General features: G+C 42.2%; 2 protein-coding genes across 3 annotated transcripts; one reads left to right on the forward strand and one right to left on the reverse strand.

Annotated features, from left to right (window-relative positions):
* The first annotated feature begins 418 nt into the window (after positions 1 to 418).
* Positions 419 to 4,911, forward strand: LOC127512667 (nucleus accumbens-associated protein 2). Of its 2 annotated transcripts, XR_007930238.1 has the most exons (7): positions 419 to 832; positions 1,123 to 1,967; positions 2,062 to 2,238; positions 2,373 to 2,478; positions 2,688 to 2,785; positions 3,010 to 4,160; positions 4,523 to 4,911. XR_007930238.1 is itself a non-coding variant. In XM_051893808.1 (6 exons), exons 2-6 carry the CDS (start codon positions 1,169 to 1,171, stop codon positions 3,543 to 3,545), a joined length of 1,716 nt encoding a protein of 571 aa, XP_051749768.1. In that variant the 5' UTR covers positions 419 to 832; positions 1,123 to 1,168; the 3' UTR covers positions 3,546 to 4,911. The 2 variants fall into 2 exon arrangements, 1 of the variants encoding a protein (XP_051749768.1); XM_051893808.1 differs by having other exon boundaries at positions 3,010 to 4,911.
* An 86-nt stretch (positions 4,912 to 4,997) lies between these two features.
* LOC127512679 (xenotropic and polytropic retrovirus receptor 1 homolog) lies at positions 4,998 to 15,306 on the reverse strand. The gene is made up of 6 exons (XM_051893826.1): positions 14,832 to 15,306; positions 9,364 to 9,555; positions 8,716 to 8,876; positions 5,813 to 5,949; positions 5,379 to 5,564; positions 4,998 to 5,255 (listed from the first exon to the last, which is right to left on the reverse strand). The coding sequence occupies exons 1-6, from the start codon at positions 15,052 to 15,054 to the stop codon at positions 5,195 to 5,197; spliced, it is 960 nt and encodes a 319-aa protein (XP_051749786.1). The 5' UTR covers positions 15,055 to 15,306; the 3' UTR covers positions 4,998 to 5,194.
* Between the last annotated feature and the right edge of the window lie 1,567 nt (positions 15,307 to 16,873).

Here is a 16,873-nt window from a genome sequence, read left to right on the forward strand (position 1 = left end):
AATATAGTCTTTCAGCCATACGTCTAATATTTGCCACCTTAAAATGCTTCTCGGTTTGATGTACTGATCTGACATTCAGGGCAGCTTTGAGGCTGAGTCTGTCTCTTTTCTTTCTCTTATCGGTTGAGTGTCTGTCTGATGCCGTGTTGGCACATCTGATTGGGTATGCAGACTCTGTACTGAGCATGCCAGCCTGTGACAGGGACTGCAATGCAGAGCTGCTCTCCTGGCACACACCATTTGTCTGCCCTTAATGTAAATAATCCTGAGCACGGAGCCGCTCATGGCAGAGACGGCTTCTGATGGATTATGTGTCTGCACACGTTCGGGTTGGTGCATGCGGGGGGAGCGCTCCCGTTCTTGTCTTTTCTTCGTGTGGTGACGCTCAAATAAAAGTGAGCCATTGCTCTCTCTCTCTCTCTCTCATTCTGTCTTGCCTGTCTTTTGTCTCCATCGCACATGAACACGTTTACTCTCTGCAGGGCAGTTATCCGCATCAGGCTCTCTCTCTTTCTCTGTCTCTCGCTCGATCTCTCTCTCACTCTGTGTCCTTAAATGACTTTCCTCCAGTCTCACTCCCTCCCCCTCTCTCCCTAGTCTCTGTGTCTGTGCCTATAGCCTCTCTCCCCCTTTCTGTGACATACAGTAGATGGTGCATCGATTGCACACAGACGCTTGCTTTCCCTCTCGCTGATTCAGTTCTGTGCGAGGAGGAAGAGGACGGATTGAGACGTATCTCTCTGCTTCTCAAGCTACATTTCCTCATGCTGAGCTGCTGTGAGGAGCCTGCCCGCATTCTCTCTCTCTCATCTCGGAAGATTCTGCTATAGAGGTCAGGTAGTGGCGGGGTGGAGAGGGAGGGTGGGCGGGTGGGTTTGTGGGTCACTTTTCAGCTTCTTTTGAATACTCCAGGCAAGCTTATGCTGAGTTGCCAAACATGGAGACTCTAGTAATGTTGGGGTGAAGAAGCTGTTTACCAAGGGAGTTGCTGTGCAGCATTTCTGTCGCATTTTTCTGCTGTGTCTGCACCAGATAAACATTGTGTGACTTTTGAATCTAGTAATTTTCTGTTTGTTACCTCATCAACTGGTCCACCTTCATTTTGACTTTCTTCTGTCTTAGATGTCTGGTGAGAACATCCTGTCTTTTCCAGAGATCTGAAACGGGCATGATGTCTCAACTCTTGCACATGGAGATTCCAAACTTCGGCAGCACTGTTCTGGACAGCCTGAACGAACAGCGGCTGCTGGGCCAGCACTGTGATGTGGCCATCATGGTCAACGGACAGGCCTTCAAGGCCCATCGCGCCGTTTTAGCAGCCAGCAGCCTCTACTTCCGTGATCTGTTCAGCGGTAGTGCCCAGACACTCTTTGAGCTGCCCTCATCTGTGGCCCCATCCTGCTTCCAGCAGATTCTGTCATTTTGCTACACGGGCCGGATGACGGTGAGTGCCAGCGATCAGCTGATGGTCATGTACACCGCAGGCTACCTTCAGATCCAGAACATCGTGGAGCGGGGAATGGACCTCATGTTCAAGGCCAGCGCACCGTACTGCGACTCACAGACATCTGCCACAGACGATCCCCCTAGCCCAAACAACAACAACTCCTCCCTGTTGCTAGGCGACCAGCCCACAACTGTCTGCAAGATCAAGGAAGAGAAGTTGGAGACCCCGGTGTGTGCTCAGAATGGGGAGCTAAAGCAATCAGAGGAGGACAGGGGACCTAGGGTCAGGTCTTTAAGGAATGGGACTCTTTTCTACACCAGTGGAGGTGTGAACGGGGTCATACCCGTGATGCATGCTTACGAGCACTCGACCCGAGATCATGCCAGCCCTGGTGCCTCAAGCCTCCCGACCACAGACAGCCCAACTTCACACCAAAATGAGGAGGAGGACTTTGAAGACGACTCATACGAAAGCCTGACAAACGGAAAGATCTTTGGGGGCTCGTCTGGGATCTATAGCAGTAAATGTCTTTTAATGGACTTCTCTTTTGCTCCATTGCAGCTCAAGATTCATCCCTGTGAGTGTGATTTTTTTTTTTTTATGTCTCTTTCCAGTGCAAGAGAAGATGGAGGTGTCCTCCCTGCCTCTGTCCTTGGAGAACCGTTTCTGTGTGCTGTTGGGAGGAGACAGAGAGGCTCTGCCCGCCGGACTGATCAGCCAGATCGGCTACCGTTGCCATCCTGCTCTCTACACAGAGGGCGACCCTGGAGAGAGACTGGAGCTGATTGGAGGTGAGGCCTGAATAATACCAGCCTGTCTGAAACTCCATGTCCATCTGAATTATTTATCAGTTCAGACTGAGTCATTTGAGTCACTGATTCAGAGCTAAGGTCTCCTTGTTTCTCTGTTGTTGGTGTTGTGGAAGGATCTGGTGTCTTCATGACTCGTGGGCAGCTGATGAACTGTCACCTCTGTGCTGGGGTCAAGCACAAAGTCCTGCTGAGACGGCTTCTAGCTGCTTTTTTTGACAGGTCTAAAACATTACAAATGTATCTGTAGAATGTCTGAAATACTAAGAGCTTAGTTCTGCAGTAAAAATAACCAAGCAGAGATGGAATTGATGTCCTCATATTCAAATGGTTCAGTATATTGTGTTTGATAAGTGTAGGGACCGCATGGTGTTTTGGAAAAATTTTGTGTGTGTGCCCTCCAGTGGTTGACTATGGTATTTTGACTGCAGGAATACACTGGCTGACAGCTGTGGGACTGGAATACGTTCCTCCAACTGTGATCCGAATCGCAAACCACTGGACAGCCGCATACTCAACACAGTGAAACGTGAGTGACCCTTTGCTATGATGTTAGAGCAAACAAAATTTACCATATTTAGTATATGTTTTAACTGTTTCTTAGTGTGCATGATTCCATGGTTTACTTTGTTCAAACTTTTCTCCTGTTTCATTTGGAAATAATATATATTTTCACAATATGGAAGTGAAATAGGTTTAATGATGAATTGAAGCATTAATAGTCCTTTTTTTCTCTTTCTGTTTTGTCATTAGTCTACTGTCAGAACTTTGCCCCTAACTTTAAAGAAAGCGAGATGAATGTTATCGCCGCAGACATGTGCACCAATGCCCGGAGAGTTCGCAAGCGCTGGCTCCCCAAGATCAAGTCCATGCTTCCAGAGGCGATCGAGGTGTACAGGGGGACTGCGGTCCTCAGCCAGGTGGAAGGAGCCACCCATCCAGGCAGTGGCTTTCCCTTTGAGTCAGAGTTCAAACACCTGGCAGCGTCAAATCTGACTCTGGAGCAGCATCTCTATGGGGACTGCAGAGAGACACTGAGGAATGGCTCTCACTTCAATATGGAAGAGAGGTCCCAAAAAGGTGAAGCAGCCAAGACTGAGCCAGGCCGAGCCAAAGAGTCTGACACCCCGCAGGAAGTTGAAAGGCTTCCGGAAAGTCCCGAGAGAGCTGCCAGTGTGCTCGCTCTCAACCCAGCCAGCAAGAAAGTGGAAAAAGAGCGGGCATCCAGCAGCCCCAGATCACAAAAAGAGGAACAGAACAGACAGAGACCACTTAAAGAGGATCAGTGACTTCCTCTACTTCATATTATTAAAAACTGGTCTGCAGCTTCTCACACCAAAAAGGATCACTATCAATAAAGGCAACTCTCCCATGCCATTGAACATTACATTAAAGCTGCATGATCATGGAAACTGGACATATAACATTTTTCCAGGATATATTGAAGAACGTCTGCATTAAATACAGTTGTGCTCACAATTTTCCCTTCCCCTTGCAGAGTCTATAAAATGTTTTTAATTTATTACTGTCCTTATGAAGCTATTTGACAGATATTTACACATATTCCACAAGACAAAATAACTGAATTTACATAACTGATCTTTTTCAAAATTTACATACCCTTGGTTTTTTAATATCATATATTGCCTCAAGCATCAATGACTGTTTGTAGTCTTTTGTGATAGTTGTGCATGAGTTTATGGTTTGTCCTGAGCAGTGAAGCTGTTCTTTGAAAAAGCCTCCAGGTCCTGTAAGTTATTTGGTTCCTCAGCATGCTCTGCACATTTGAGTTTTTCCCTACAGTGGCAATATGATGTTGAGATCCAGTTTTGCCACTATGGATAATTGAGGGACTCTTGCAAAACTGTGATGCTTGAGGCAACACACAATATCAAGAATCAAAGGTATGTGAACGTCTGAATAGGATATTTTGTGCAATTTTTTTCTTATAAAAACACAATTATGTGCTATGCAGCTTCTTCAGGGCAGTATTAAATAAAAAAAAAATCATGATATTGTTTTTAGGATTACATCTCTTATTTTTTTTAAAAATGCTAAATGTCTGATTCCCCAAGGGGTATGCAAAAATCTGAGCATGACTGTATAAGAAATTGTAAGGATCTTTCATGGAGCCACTTAGCATACATAAAAATGCAGGCACATATACAAGCTCAGTACATTAAGGCAATCGGCAGTGCGTTTTTTTATGAATGCATGTGATGCATAAGCTCTGGCATTTCTGACTAAATACTCTTGCCAATTACAGAAACAAGTGGATTATGGACTTCTGCATGGCAAAAATAAGTGAAGGACAAAGGCTCTCCTTAATATAACATGACTTACATGCTTCAGAAATCAACTATACTGCTTTAACTCCAGCTGGACAGTGGGGTTGCTCTGTACAAAGCTGACTGTGGGACTGCTGAGTTCAGTACAGTAAGGGAAGCTGAACAGAGAACAACAGTTCTCTAGAGAGTAGCTTGGACTCTCAGTTTTCCCTCTCAAGCTTTTTAATCTCTCTCTTGTTCTCAAGCTGCTGTATAGTAAATGCTTGCCTGTTTTTTTGCATATCAGCTGGTCTGGACATTTGAAACGCGATTGTATGATTGTTTTTGGAAGTGAAATAAAGGAAAGGATTATTTTGAGGGATAATTAGGTTATGCCTATTTGGTCACCATTATTTTTTGATAAAAAGGGCTTTTGCTTGATTACAGTGAAATAATTTAATAGATGAAGCAATAAAACATTAGCTCAGTTTTACTTGAATGCAGAAAATACAATACATGTGCAATGTCTCAATAGGGTCTAGATAAACAGAGATAGTTACAGAATTAATTACGGTTAATATTTTTCTTATCTAACATATCATTTGCCTACCTGCATTACGCAAATATCTCAAATGAATTTCGTTCATTTTCATACAGATATATTTTCTTCCTTAAATACATGGGCGAATCTCTGCATCTGTTCCCCCAGCAGGCAGTTTTGTCTCCTTTACCCTGCAAAAGAACAACATTGTTCATTTTCAGATATCATTGACTATGTTCTTTGAATTATTTAACAAACAAACAAACAAAAAACTGCTAAGATGGAACAGATTCAGCAACTGCCCAGACAGTAACCTCTGATTTGGGAGAGGTAAACAGCATATTGTGCCATGTGTGGTAATTTTGTGATGGTCTTCAGACAGAACATCCAGATCCTTTTCCAGATGCCTCCAGATGTTCCAGAAATCACGAACAGCACAACATTTATCACAGTTTTTCAGCTGCTCGTCCTCTAGCCGGAAGAGATTCCAAATAAAACGTCTGGTTGAACAGAAAGAAAGAATTAAGAAAAAGAATACATCAAATAATAAATATTCTGCTAAATAGTCAGATAACCTTTCCTAAAATTAGATTGCTCAAAGTACAATCTAATCCTGAATATTTTTCCTATGAGTCAGCAGCTACCATAAAATTAAATTATTGCAAAATGTAATTTGCGCTGATCATCCTGGATTACAAGTTTACAAACCCCCTCACTTGCTGCTTAGAGCGTGTGACTGAAATCTAACCTGAGGACTTCCAGTGGTGCCAGCAGGGCACTTGCAGTGGCAGCTGCAGCTGAATCCTTCATCTGAGCCAGAAGGATATTTATAGCCCAGGAGACCCGCAACAGCACATCCGCCAGCATGGCTGCGTAGTAGTACAACTGAAAGAGCACAATATATCTCTCAATATTAAGAGCTGGACAGTTTGACCCCTTAGTAACAGAGATTAATTTAGTGGCACCTTTTTAGCTTCAAACTTCATGAGATTCCAGTCTTAAAGGCTTTCACCGTCACCACACAGACTAAATCACTGTGATTTGTCACGCATTGCCAATTTGACTGAGTAATACCTATGCTTGATCTTAAATAGTGATAGCAGAGAAGGGTTTAGTGAACCAGTATCACTACCTGCTAAGTTTTTGTAACTCAGATTATGGACTAATATTGCCAAATGCAGAATATTTACTGTTGAGAATTAACTTCAAATACCTGCTTATTGTGAGTCAGGTAAACTCTAATTTATGGATATGTGCATACATTAAAAGAAAGGTTCTCCCAAAATAAAAATTCTTCATTATTTACCAAATAAAAGGTGAATGTTTAAATAATATCCTGGTCACTCTTTTTAATATAGTGAAAGTCAATAAGGATAGGCTGTCTCAAAAGGGTTGCCAGATCTGTTTAACAAAACCAGCCCACCGGCCAATCAAAAATACCCCAATTCAACTAGCCCAAAAACTAGCCTTAATACCAAAACTCAAAATATGCCACTCCGATACTCCCACTCCTCAAATATACTTTACAATCACTGTTATACTTGAAAATTAAGAATTTGTGGAAACCGATTACCTCAAAACATTTAAGTAAACTAACTTTTTTAAGTTAACTAACTCCAAGATTAAGTTAGTAGAACTTTAAATTTTTGTTTTGTACTACACAAACATGTTAATTAGAATTTAACTGAAATATTGAATAAACTAACTCATACAGTTTGTTTGCATGGATATCATGTTAACTAGCATGTGCTTAACTATCAAAGAGACTATCACTATATGTACATAGTTAATCAACATGCAGTATATATAACCTTAAAGATTTGCTGCCAATCCTTGACCAAACCCTAAGGCTCTACTCTTCACCACAATGGTAAACCAACAAAACTTCAACATAACAGAAACTTCAGTAAATCCCAACATAACAGAACATTAACACACATCTCTCCCTATATTAATCTTGTGCAAAAACACGCTAAATAACACTTAATTTCAATATTTATTATCCTTATACAGTCTGACACAAAGCATGCTGGGTATTACTAGGATTCTGCTGCAACTCAGTTTAAGTTGTGCTTAATACAATCAGATTTTTAGTTCACGTAACTTTTTTCAGTACTACCAGTATTACCGTAACTACCAGTAATATTTCAGTGAAATGAACTCATTTCATTAAATTAATTTAAACTGTTTAGTTTTACAGTAGTAAAATAACATAATTTTATCTTAAGAATGACAGTTGGTAAACAAAATCCTTCAGTGGGGTGGTGGTCCTATATATATTTTTTTTTTACCTATCTGAAAATTACTACTTACAGTTTTCAATATATTCCTATTAAGTTATCAATCAGTGGAAAATGCCTCTGATGACATATGATACTTTTTTTTTTTTGTTTACTGGCCACAATCCTGGAGAGATTTGCCAATTTGTTACCATGGAAAAAAAACAGCAGCACACAGGCTCCTTAGCAGTGCCCCTCCCTCACAAAATTCTCCTAACTAACAGATTTATCATTGTTAGAATATAAATATGGAAGAGTAATATATCTTAATACAAGCATTTCTGTCAAATATAATTTACGCAATGTGACAAAAAAAACAAAAAAATCAACCTGCACTAACAGTTTAAAAGAACCCCAATTCGGTAAGAAAATCACAGACTTGGCCACCCTGGCTGTCAAGCTCTGAAATTAAATAAATATCTCAGAATAAAAGTCTCATAGTCCATATGACCCATACACATTATTCCAAGTTTTCTGAAGCCATACGATAACTTTCTGTGAGGAAGAGACTGTAAGATTGAAAATATTTCAATATCAGCTTTACTGTTTCAACCCCCTCTCTCTTGCTACAAGGGCCATTTGGAAGGCTCAAAGGTGTTGATAGTGATCGAGGCCTGTAGGCCAAGATGTGTTTACATCGGGGGTCTACGAATTGTCACACCTTTAGTACAGTGAGGGAAGTTTTAATCTTCTGATTGGTCAGTTTGAATGTCTCACATTTGGGTTTCAATCACATCATCAAGGAAGGGATAAAATAAGATTGTAACTGTTGCTCTGTCTCTTTTTATTCTCTGCCTCTCTCTCTCTTCCTCTCTCACTCTCTCTCTCTATCTCTCAGGTAACTTTTTACATACATGCTGGGTACGATTAATGGTATATGATTTTATTATCTCATATATGGTTACACTATTTTAAGTGTAACCATAATCAGATATTGTCATTAAACAGTTACAAATGATGTTCGAACTAGTTCTGATTTGGTATTAACATTAATATGCTCCCTATTGCAATACAATATCATCACACTATAGCAACGCTCTCCCACATATTTTGTACCCACTATTATAACTGCGCTTATTTTCGTCGTTGGTATAAGTTGCAGTGGGTGGTAATAGACAAGAAATGTACAGTTTTCTACCATCTTGCTGTTTGCTGGTTTCTTTAGTCATTCGGCGACCCTACGGCCTGAACCCCTGTAGGCGGTCTACCCTTACAAGACCGAAATTTTGTGGTGAACTATCCCTTTAATATGCGGTACTAATTTATTGTCAAATATATTTCCACATGCACCTTATATATCACCATTATTTTGACAAAGACAATCACCAGATCAATACTAGTGTAAATTATACTAATTTTTATACTAACTTACCTGTTGGGAGTACACCAACTCATCTTTTAGCAGGCCATTTCCCTGAAGTAATCCCCAGTCCATCCTTAAATCCCAACTCACTGTAACTAGAACACCCGTACAGGTAGCCACGGCCCATATATACAGGTATATCCTCCCCTCTTCAAGCAGGGCAGATCTCTCTATCACACATGTACACACAAATAGGCTGAGCATCATAACATTTCCAAGGTCCTTTATTATCTTAATATTACGACTATTTTTTTTTTCATGATTTTAAACAAGTTTGTCTTTCATTTAGCTCTTTTCTATTTGATTTTTTGCCTTGCATTAACCATAACATTTCTAGCCGTGTTTAGAATAGTTATGTAAAACCTGAGAACATATTCTCAAAAGTTCACCCAATCATTTTATATATGTCACTTGCCCTTGTTTTTCTCCCTAAACAACCACAACAGTTGTATTAGACTTTACACTAACAGGTATCAGTGTAGATGCAGGAAGTAAAAAGATTTCTCTGTAAATAATATTTAAAATATTGTGCTCAAACAGCTACCATATCCTGACACATCAGCAAAATCAGAATTTTCTTTCACTAAATGCTGTGCTAATTTTGACAAGTAGAAACAAGTAGAACCTTTAATGCTACCTAGTTATTTGGTCGTGTACCTCTAGCCATGTTGTAGAGGCCGGCGAATGTGACCATAAGAAACACAGTGAAGTATTTTCCTGCATTCAGTAGATGTAGTGTGTGGCCAGTGTCCCAGAAGCACCTCAGGCATTGTGCAAATCTAAGCCATGGTGGAAAACACTGGATCAGACAGGTTACAGCCATACTATACTGCCCACAGTCCAGACTCACTGTAACAAACAGAAGAAAATCTCAACTAAAAAATATCACAAGATTATAAAGAGGTTTCTTGAAACAGTGAAACATTCTGCGAACTCTAAAGTAGTTCTGTCCTAAAGCATAATCTGTGTTTGCAGTACATAATATAATAGGGCTGGGCATTGATTCACATTTCATGATATATGTTCATTCACAAGCTTGCTTATTGATTCAATTCTGTTTTCGATTCAATACGATTATATATCGATTACTTTGGATATAAATCAGGTACAGTATGCTACATGTCAGAATATGTTCTTCTGCCTGGGCTGCGCCCACACGTAGACAGCACTAAGTGGCTTGGACTGCCCCCACTGCAAGAGCATGATGGCCCACTCTCTCCACACTCGACTCGCTCTTGTGCTGGGAGACGAGGCCCTTGGCTCTAATCGGCCTGCTTCTTCTGTTGTTCCGGGAGAGAGCCTTCATCAAAGCTCAGGCGACAAGCTCTCATCGGCTCAATGCCCGCAGCCCCCTCGTCCACCTGAGCCACCCTCACATATTTATTTCACAAAAGCCAGCATTCACCCCTCCCCTGGAGCCCATGATGTGGTTTCCTTTGGCGCATCCAAAGACGACAAGGATGCTGTCCACTAGGTTTTGGAGAGAGAGGAGTGGGGCCTGTGGAGGAGATGTTGACACTGCAAGCCTCGCACAAGCATGATGAACTGCTGGGGGTCCTCACGAGGGCTATGGATGAGCTGGGGTGGTCTTCACCTGCTGAACCTGCAAAGAGTCGACTAGATGAGTGATACTTCCAGTCTGACCTCCCGACAGCCAGTGGTGTTCTTCCCTGAAGTACATGAGGAGCTTTCCAAGACTTGGCGCATCCCTCAGTCAACATGTGCCCATGCCTGGACACCCTCAAGAAGCTTCGCAGCACAACCTACTTGGTGCTAAGGGCCATGAAGACGACAGCCCAGTCTATTAGCCGTGTGCTGGGGAGCCTAGTGGTGCTGGATTGTCATTTATTGCTGACACTTACGGACCTGAAAGACTGGACACACCGGTGAGTACAATGGGTCTGTTTGGCAATGCGGTGGAAGCATTCACTGAGGCACAGAGGCAGTCAAAGGCCATTTGCCACTCGCCACCCCTGCCAGCCTGTGCTCTTGCTCTTCATCATCTCAGCTGCCATCGAGACCAGCAGCCAGCTCTATTTCAGCCTCTCAGAGAGAGCCTGAATCAGCGGTGTGCCCTAAGATGCAGGGACCAAAACACCTCCACTACCCGAAGCACCAGGGCCCTCGCCCCAGTAAACTGGTGGCGAGCCACAAAGATGAGCAAATTCCGCTCGCTATCGCCACACTGTGTGTAGCGGCGCCCTGCCTGTTGTGGGTGTCAGTGTTGTTTGTGTGTGTGTGTGCAAGAAATGTTCTATGTATTCCCCTGTGTTACCCACATCACACAGCCAACCCCCCTACTGCTAAGCGGCGAGTTGTCTCGTGTAAACCACGAAGGGCACCAACCGCTGCCAACCTTTGCTGTGTCTCGATTTGAGACTTTTGAATTGTGCATTGGCAAAGCGCCCATTCAAAATGTTAACATAGAAGTGAATTCTCTCACAGATTTGTCTGAGAGATTGGTTTATTTCTGTGGACCTGAAAGATAGTCATATTCAGATAGCCCTGCAGAATCAGTGCTTTCTCAGATTTGCATTCGAAGGCGTGGCGTGCCAATTCATGGTCCTACCCTTCGGTCTGTCTCTGGGCCTGAGAACATTCACAAAATGTGTGGACGCTGCTCTGTCGCTGCTAAAATTGACTTATGCATGCCACTAATGTTGTGCTGTCACAACCCACAGCCAGGCTTGTGACGTATTCAAAAACCCAAATTCCCATGGTTGGATGTTTGTCAGCAAACGTTTCCCTACATGACCACTCAGTTCCTGCTATACATTCTTCATTGTGAACAGCATTCATGGGAAGGGACCTAATGTCTGCACTGCATGTGAGGAGTGAAAACAGTCAAGTCCTAATGCCCTTCCTGTGCTTGCTTCTCCTGTACCAGTCTGCTTGTCAGTGTTAGAAAATTACCTTCACAACATTATCATCCACGGACTTGACATGTCTATGCCTGACAACGACTAGAAGCTGCTGGCTTGCAGCTTAATAAAGACAAGTGTAATTTCCTGCAAACCAGCCTGTTGTTCTTAAGTCACACTGTTTCAGCAGAGGGTCTTCTTTCTGATGAATCCTGTACAGGCGATTCAAAATGCCCCTGCTGATTATCGTTTGCCCTTACCTGCTTCTCCTGCAGATGATGCTGTTGCTTTTGTTGCTTTTATATCGGTCACCTGTAATTCTCTGTCTTCTGCTGAGGTTGATGCTGCATTTGCTTCTTGTCCTGCTCTATATAGATTTTCAATGGTTGGCCTCCTTCAACCAAGGGACTGGACGTTGAGTTGTTGCCATACTACAAACTGCGACTGGAACTGTCTGTTAAAGACAACTTTTTTCTTCCGAGGCTGACAGCTGATTGCACCTACTGCTCTTCGATTTGTGCTGCTCTCCATAGTGCACAAAGGACATCATCTCTGTTGGTGGCCTGGGATGGTTGCTCAGGTTCATGATGCTGTCTGTTGCTGCTATGGAAATCCATTGAGTATTGTTACTGATAATGGTGCTCAGTTTACATTTGCTGCTTTCTCTGCTTTTCTGGAAGGAAGGAATATTTGTCACCATTGTTCCTCTCTCTACTACCTGGCAGCTAATGGTGCAGTAGAGAGGTTCGACTGTGTGCTCAAACACACTGTCCAAATGGGCATCCAGCAATATCAGCCATGGAAACCTGTGGTAACTGACTTCTTACAGGTGTACCAAGCCACACCACATGCTGCAATTGGTACTTCACCCTTTCAGCTCCTCGATGGCAGGCAAATGCACACAAGCCTTTCTATTTGCCATCTGCTCCTGTGCACCCGCCAACTGACATAACTGTTTGCCGAAGGGTTATGCGGCTGTAACAAGTCAAGTCAAGTCACCTTTATTTATATAGTGCTTTTTACAATGCAGATTGTGTCAAAGCAGCTTTACAGTGGTAACAGGTAAATAATTTTGGCTACACAGCAGTTCTTAAAGAAGACAGGCAGATTAAAAATATTGTTGAATATCAAGTGTCCCCAACTAAGCAAGCCAAAGGCGACGGAGGCAAGGAACCCAAACTCCAACAGGTGACATCAGGTGACCAACAGGTGACAAAAATGGAGAAAAAAACCTTGGGAGAAACCAGGCTCAGTCGGGGGGCCAGTTCTCCTCTGGCCAACAGCGAACAGTGCTTGATTATGATTCAGGCAGCTTTACAGGTCATAAGTCTGATTGGGATTGCAACAGTCAAAATATAACACAAAATGAAAAAGTACGCTGATGCTAAGTGGGGTGCTCACACTCCTTGTTTCCAGCCATAGTGAAAAAGATATACTAAAATGTATCTGAAATACATTTATTTTGTGCTAGATATAATACAAATACATTTACATATTCACGAGTTCACACTTACAAATAAGTCAGATAGAATAAATGGTATGCGTATTTGGCGTGAATACAGAGCTCCTGCTGGAGCAGAGGGAACATCACTCCTGTGGAAGTGGAGAAATTTTAGCCAGAAAACTGAGCTCTTGCGGGAGCAGAACGAACATCGCTGTTGTGGAAGTGGAGAAATTTTAGCCAGAAAACAGCTCCTGCGGGAGCATGAGGGAACATCACTGCTGCAGGCAATAGAGAAAATTTGCCAAAGAAATCGAACTCCTGTGGGAGCAGATGCAACATCACTGCTGCAGCAGTGGAGAAAACTTGCCAAAGAAACCAAGCTCCTGTGGGAGCATGAGGAAATATCATCGCTGCGACAGTGGAGAAAATTTTCTCAGAGAAACTGAGCTCCTGCAGGAGCATGAGGGAAAATCACTGCTGCGGCAGTGGAGAAAATTTTGATTAGATCTACTGCTGGGAAAGGCCTTTTGGGGCAGCTGTGGTTGCTGCACCTATACGATACAAACGGAAAAGTGATCTGCTGGGATGCCAGATTGGAGCAAAATGGACTTAAGGTGTCTTTAAAACCAGAAACATGTGAAGGGGCGATTGGAGTCGTCTGCGAAGAGTGGGTCTATTGGGAGTTTAGCCTGACATGAAGGTATAGGCTAAGAGGGATTGGTACAGTTGAATTGGGGATGGGAGATTGAAGATGTAGATGAAAGGTCATTTTTTCATTTGATCTGTCTTGATGGTTTCTTTTTCTTCATTGTACATTTAACTAACTGAACAGATGTTTAGTATAAGCTTGTATAACCCCTTGTTACCAAGGTGCTGATGGTTCTGTTCAGGTGGTTAATATTATGTTTGTGGTTGCATTTTCATAGCTTCATTTCCATTTCAGTTCCATTCATTCACTTTCACTTTCCATTTTACCCATGTATGCATGATTGTGTGTATGTTTGCTTAGATTTTTGTTTAGTCACACAACTCAAAAGCCCCTTATTGATGCGATTACAGCTACATGCTCTTGAGTAGCACTATACCCAGTAAGAAAGAGTTATTTTTCTGTGGCCACAAAAAATATCCTTTCTGAAAGTTAATAGGCGATTAATACCGAGTGTTTGGTGGATGAACAGGTTAATTGTTTGTAATAATAATTCTGCTACATCAAGTTAATTCTATTAACTGATCCAAATATTTATAATTAATTACAAGTTATAATTAATTATTTATATTTCCCTTTTGAGCTAATTTGCTACTGAAGGCTCTCTTGCAAGTTCTGAAGTTTGCGTTCTGACCTTTTAAAGTTTTTTATTAATGTGTGTTAACAGATCATTGAGCTAGGGAACACAGGACCCTGGGAACATAGGTGTGCTCCCCTTCGCTTGAACTGAGGTGGCTACAGCTATCTGTCATGGCACAAAAAAAAAGGATTTATTCTTTGAATTTCATAATAAAATTGACAGAATTTGAATTGACAGAACTTTGTTTCATATCAAAAGTAACAAAGCACAAAGGTTATTGCAATTTATTGGATGGGAAGCGCACTACAAATAATGAAGTTTAGTTTAAGTGCATGCATCAACTGAAAACAGCATATATCGATGCTTGGAATTTAAGAATTGATATCGGTTGATCAAAATGAGAAATTAAGAAATCAGTATTTTCAACCGGGCAATATAATATAATATAATATAATATAATATAATATAATATAATATAATATAATATAATATAATTCAGTAACAATTACAGGTTTAGGATTAGGCCCCTCTTACCTGTGGATGGAAGGCTGTCAGACCACATATCTCTCCAGTTGATCTGATAGGTATAGAAGCACAGCAGATCCCTCAAGCCAAGGAACAGAGGGCTAAGACTGTTGAATTGATCAGCTAGCCAGCATTCTGCAAAGCCCACAGGCTGGAAGGGGGCTGCCAAGACCTTACACTGTGATATGGATATTTTAATGCATAAATGAGGACGTTGCATATGATGATGCATTCTCTAGAGACCACTGCTGATAAAATGTGTGCTAATGCAAAACATTTTACAGCAAAGATAGCAAGCTAAATTAACTGGAACTCGATGACACTGGATGCCTCACACATTCAAGTTGGCCGCACCCAATCATATTTTAAGAATAAGGTGGATAGAAGAGCAGTAGATGAAACTATGAAATTGAACAATTTTGTATTTGCAGCATAATGAAATATAATTATATTAAATTTGGCATGAAACAGAAGTTGTAATAGTCTTTTCTTCCTAACTGACTTGATTTTGTCTTTGTTTTTTTATGTATCAGAGAAGAGATGTCATGTCGTTCCAAGAGGAAGGGGAAGTTATTTTGATTAAAGATTATGAGGGCACATGAAAAAAACAAAACAAAAAAACAAAACAAAATATATATATTGAATATAAGCAGGATTCAACAAGGCTGTGATAGTCACCACCACTGTTATTAATCAGAGCCCTGCTGACATTCAGACCAGTGGCACACTTGCGAGTTTGATATTAAACAAAGGTATTCATATTGATTACAGTTATATTCTAGACACAATATTGCAAGTTACTGTCAGGGTCCTGTCACCTTGATTGGTCTTATTTTTAGTTTGGTGACAGGATCCTGACACTCATGTTGTTTGTCATGTCCTTGTGTGAGCATACGGCTGGGTTGTTCTCAGGGTAGTGCACTCTTATGTCTTATGTTCTGGGTGTTTGTGTGAGCACATGGCTTCTGTCATGTTTGTTTGCCATGTGCCTTTTGCACATGGCTTTTGTTTGTTTCTGTGTGCCATGTGCTCTTCTGTCAGTCTCTAATCTTGGTCCCACCCTTTTGTTACCTGATTATTGGTTTATTTTCCCACCTGCTCTCCCTTGTTACCCTCCTGTTTCCTTTCGATATGGTTCACTTTCATTGTGCCAGTTTTTGCTGATGCTATGGGTGAAATTCTGTTTCTCCGAATACTGAATCCTGATTGGATCATGTCTGTGTACCTGCACAGACAAATGGTATTTCAGCCCGCCAAAATGGGCGGGGCTGACTGCCTATATAAGTCACGCTGCTTGCCATATTGTCTGAAACTTTCTCCTTCATGCACCAAGAACATTTCCTCACTGACTCCAAAGAAGACCTTCCTGCTCGCTGTGAGAACAAGCCTCAGCAGTGGATTGATGGTGCTTCAGCAGCTGCAGCTGACTTGGCGCTTCTCCCCTGCACCCGTCCGGCAACCTATTTTCATTCAAAAAAGAGCAAATTCAGCAACGTTTGTTGCAAAACCTTGCGCAACGAGTGTGGCTCATGCAGGGCTCCCCTGCTTCCCTCGAACGAGCACACGAGTGCATAGCTTGCCTGGGCTGCAAGACCAGCTGCTCTCACTGTGAGAGCATGAGTCTCGCCTCGCTGCACTCGCAAATCGCTTTCTTTATAGAGAGTGATCCCACTCCTCACGCACCTCCATTTTCATCGTCTCTCGAGCCGCGATGAAAGAAACAAGCATTCAAGCCAAGCACTTAGAGTGGTCGGCCCCAGAAGAGCCTACCCATAGCCACCTCAACTAATGGTTCCTGCAGCTGTGGTGTCACCAGCAGCACGTTCACCACTCCACTTCGTCTGCCCTCACCTCTGTTGATGGCGTGGAGCAGAAGAGGTACACTATGCTTCCCCTGTAGGAGGGAAGGGCAGGGGTACCTCTGCCTTCCCACAGTTTTCCATTGCAGCGCACCACGCCCTATTGCCGGCCAATCAGTTGGAAGGAATGACCTAATTGTGAAGTTTCTTCAGGAAGCCAGAAGGCTCAATCTGCCTTGCCCCCTTACAGTT

The sequence above is a fragment of the Ctenopharyngodon idella genome, chromosome 5, assembly GCF_019924925.1.
Source record: "Ctenopharyngodon idella isolate HZGC_01 chromosome 5, HZGC01, whole genome shotgun sequence".
In the NCBI taxonomy this organism is placed as follows: Eukaryota; Metazoa; Chordata; class Actinopteri; order Cypriniformes; family Xenocyprididae; genus Ctenopharyngodon; species Ctenopharyngodon idella.

Coding starts and splice junctions, on each gene's coding strand:
- LOC127512667 (XM_051893808.1), top strand. CDS start 1,169: ATGATGTCTCAACTCTTGCACATGGAGATTCCAAACTTCGGCAGCACT. Junction 1,968..2,061: donor CTCGTCTGGGATCTATAGCA/GTAAATGTCTTT, acceptor GTCTCTTTCCAG/TGCAAGAGAAGATGGAGGTG. Junction 2,786..3,009: donor CATACTCAACACAGTGAAAC/GTGAGTGACCCT, acceptor TTTTGTCATTAG/TCTACTGTCAGAACTTTGCC.
- LOC127512679 (XM_051893826.1), bottom strand. CDS start 15,054: ATGCATCATCATATGCAACGTCCTCATTTATGCATTAAAATATCCATA. Junction 8,877..9,363: donor CCTCTACAACATGGCTAGAG/GTACACGACCAA, acceptor CATGTGTGATAG/AGAGATCTGCCCTGCTTGAA. Junction 5,256..5,378: donor TTACCTCTCCCAAATCAGAG/GTTACTGTCTGG, acceptor GTTCTTTTGCAG/GGTAAAGGAGACAAAACTGC.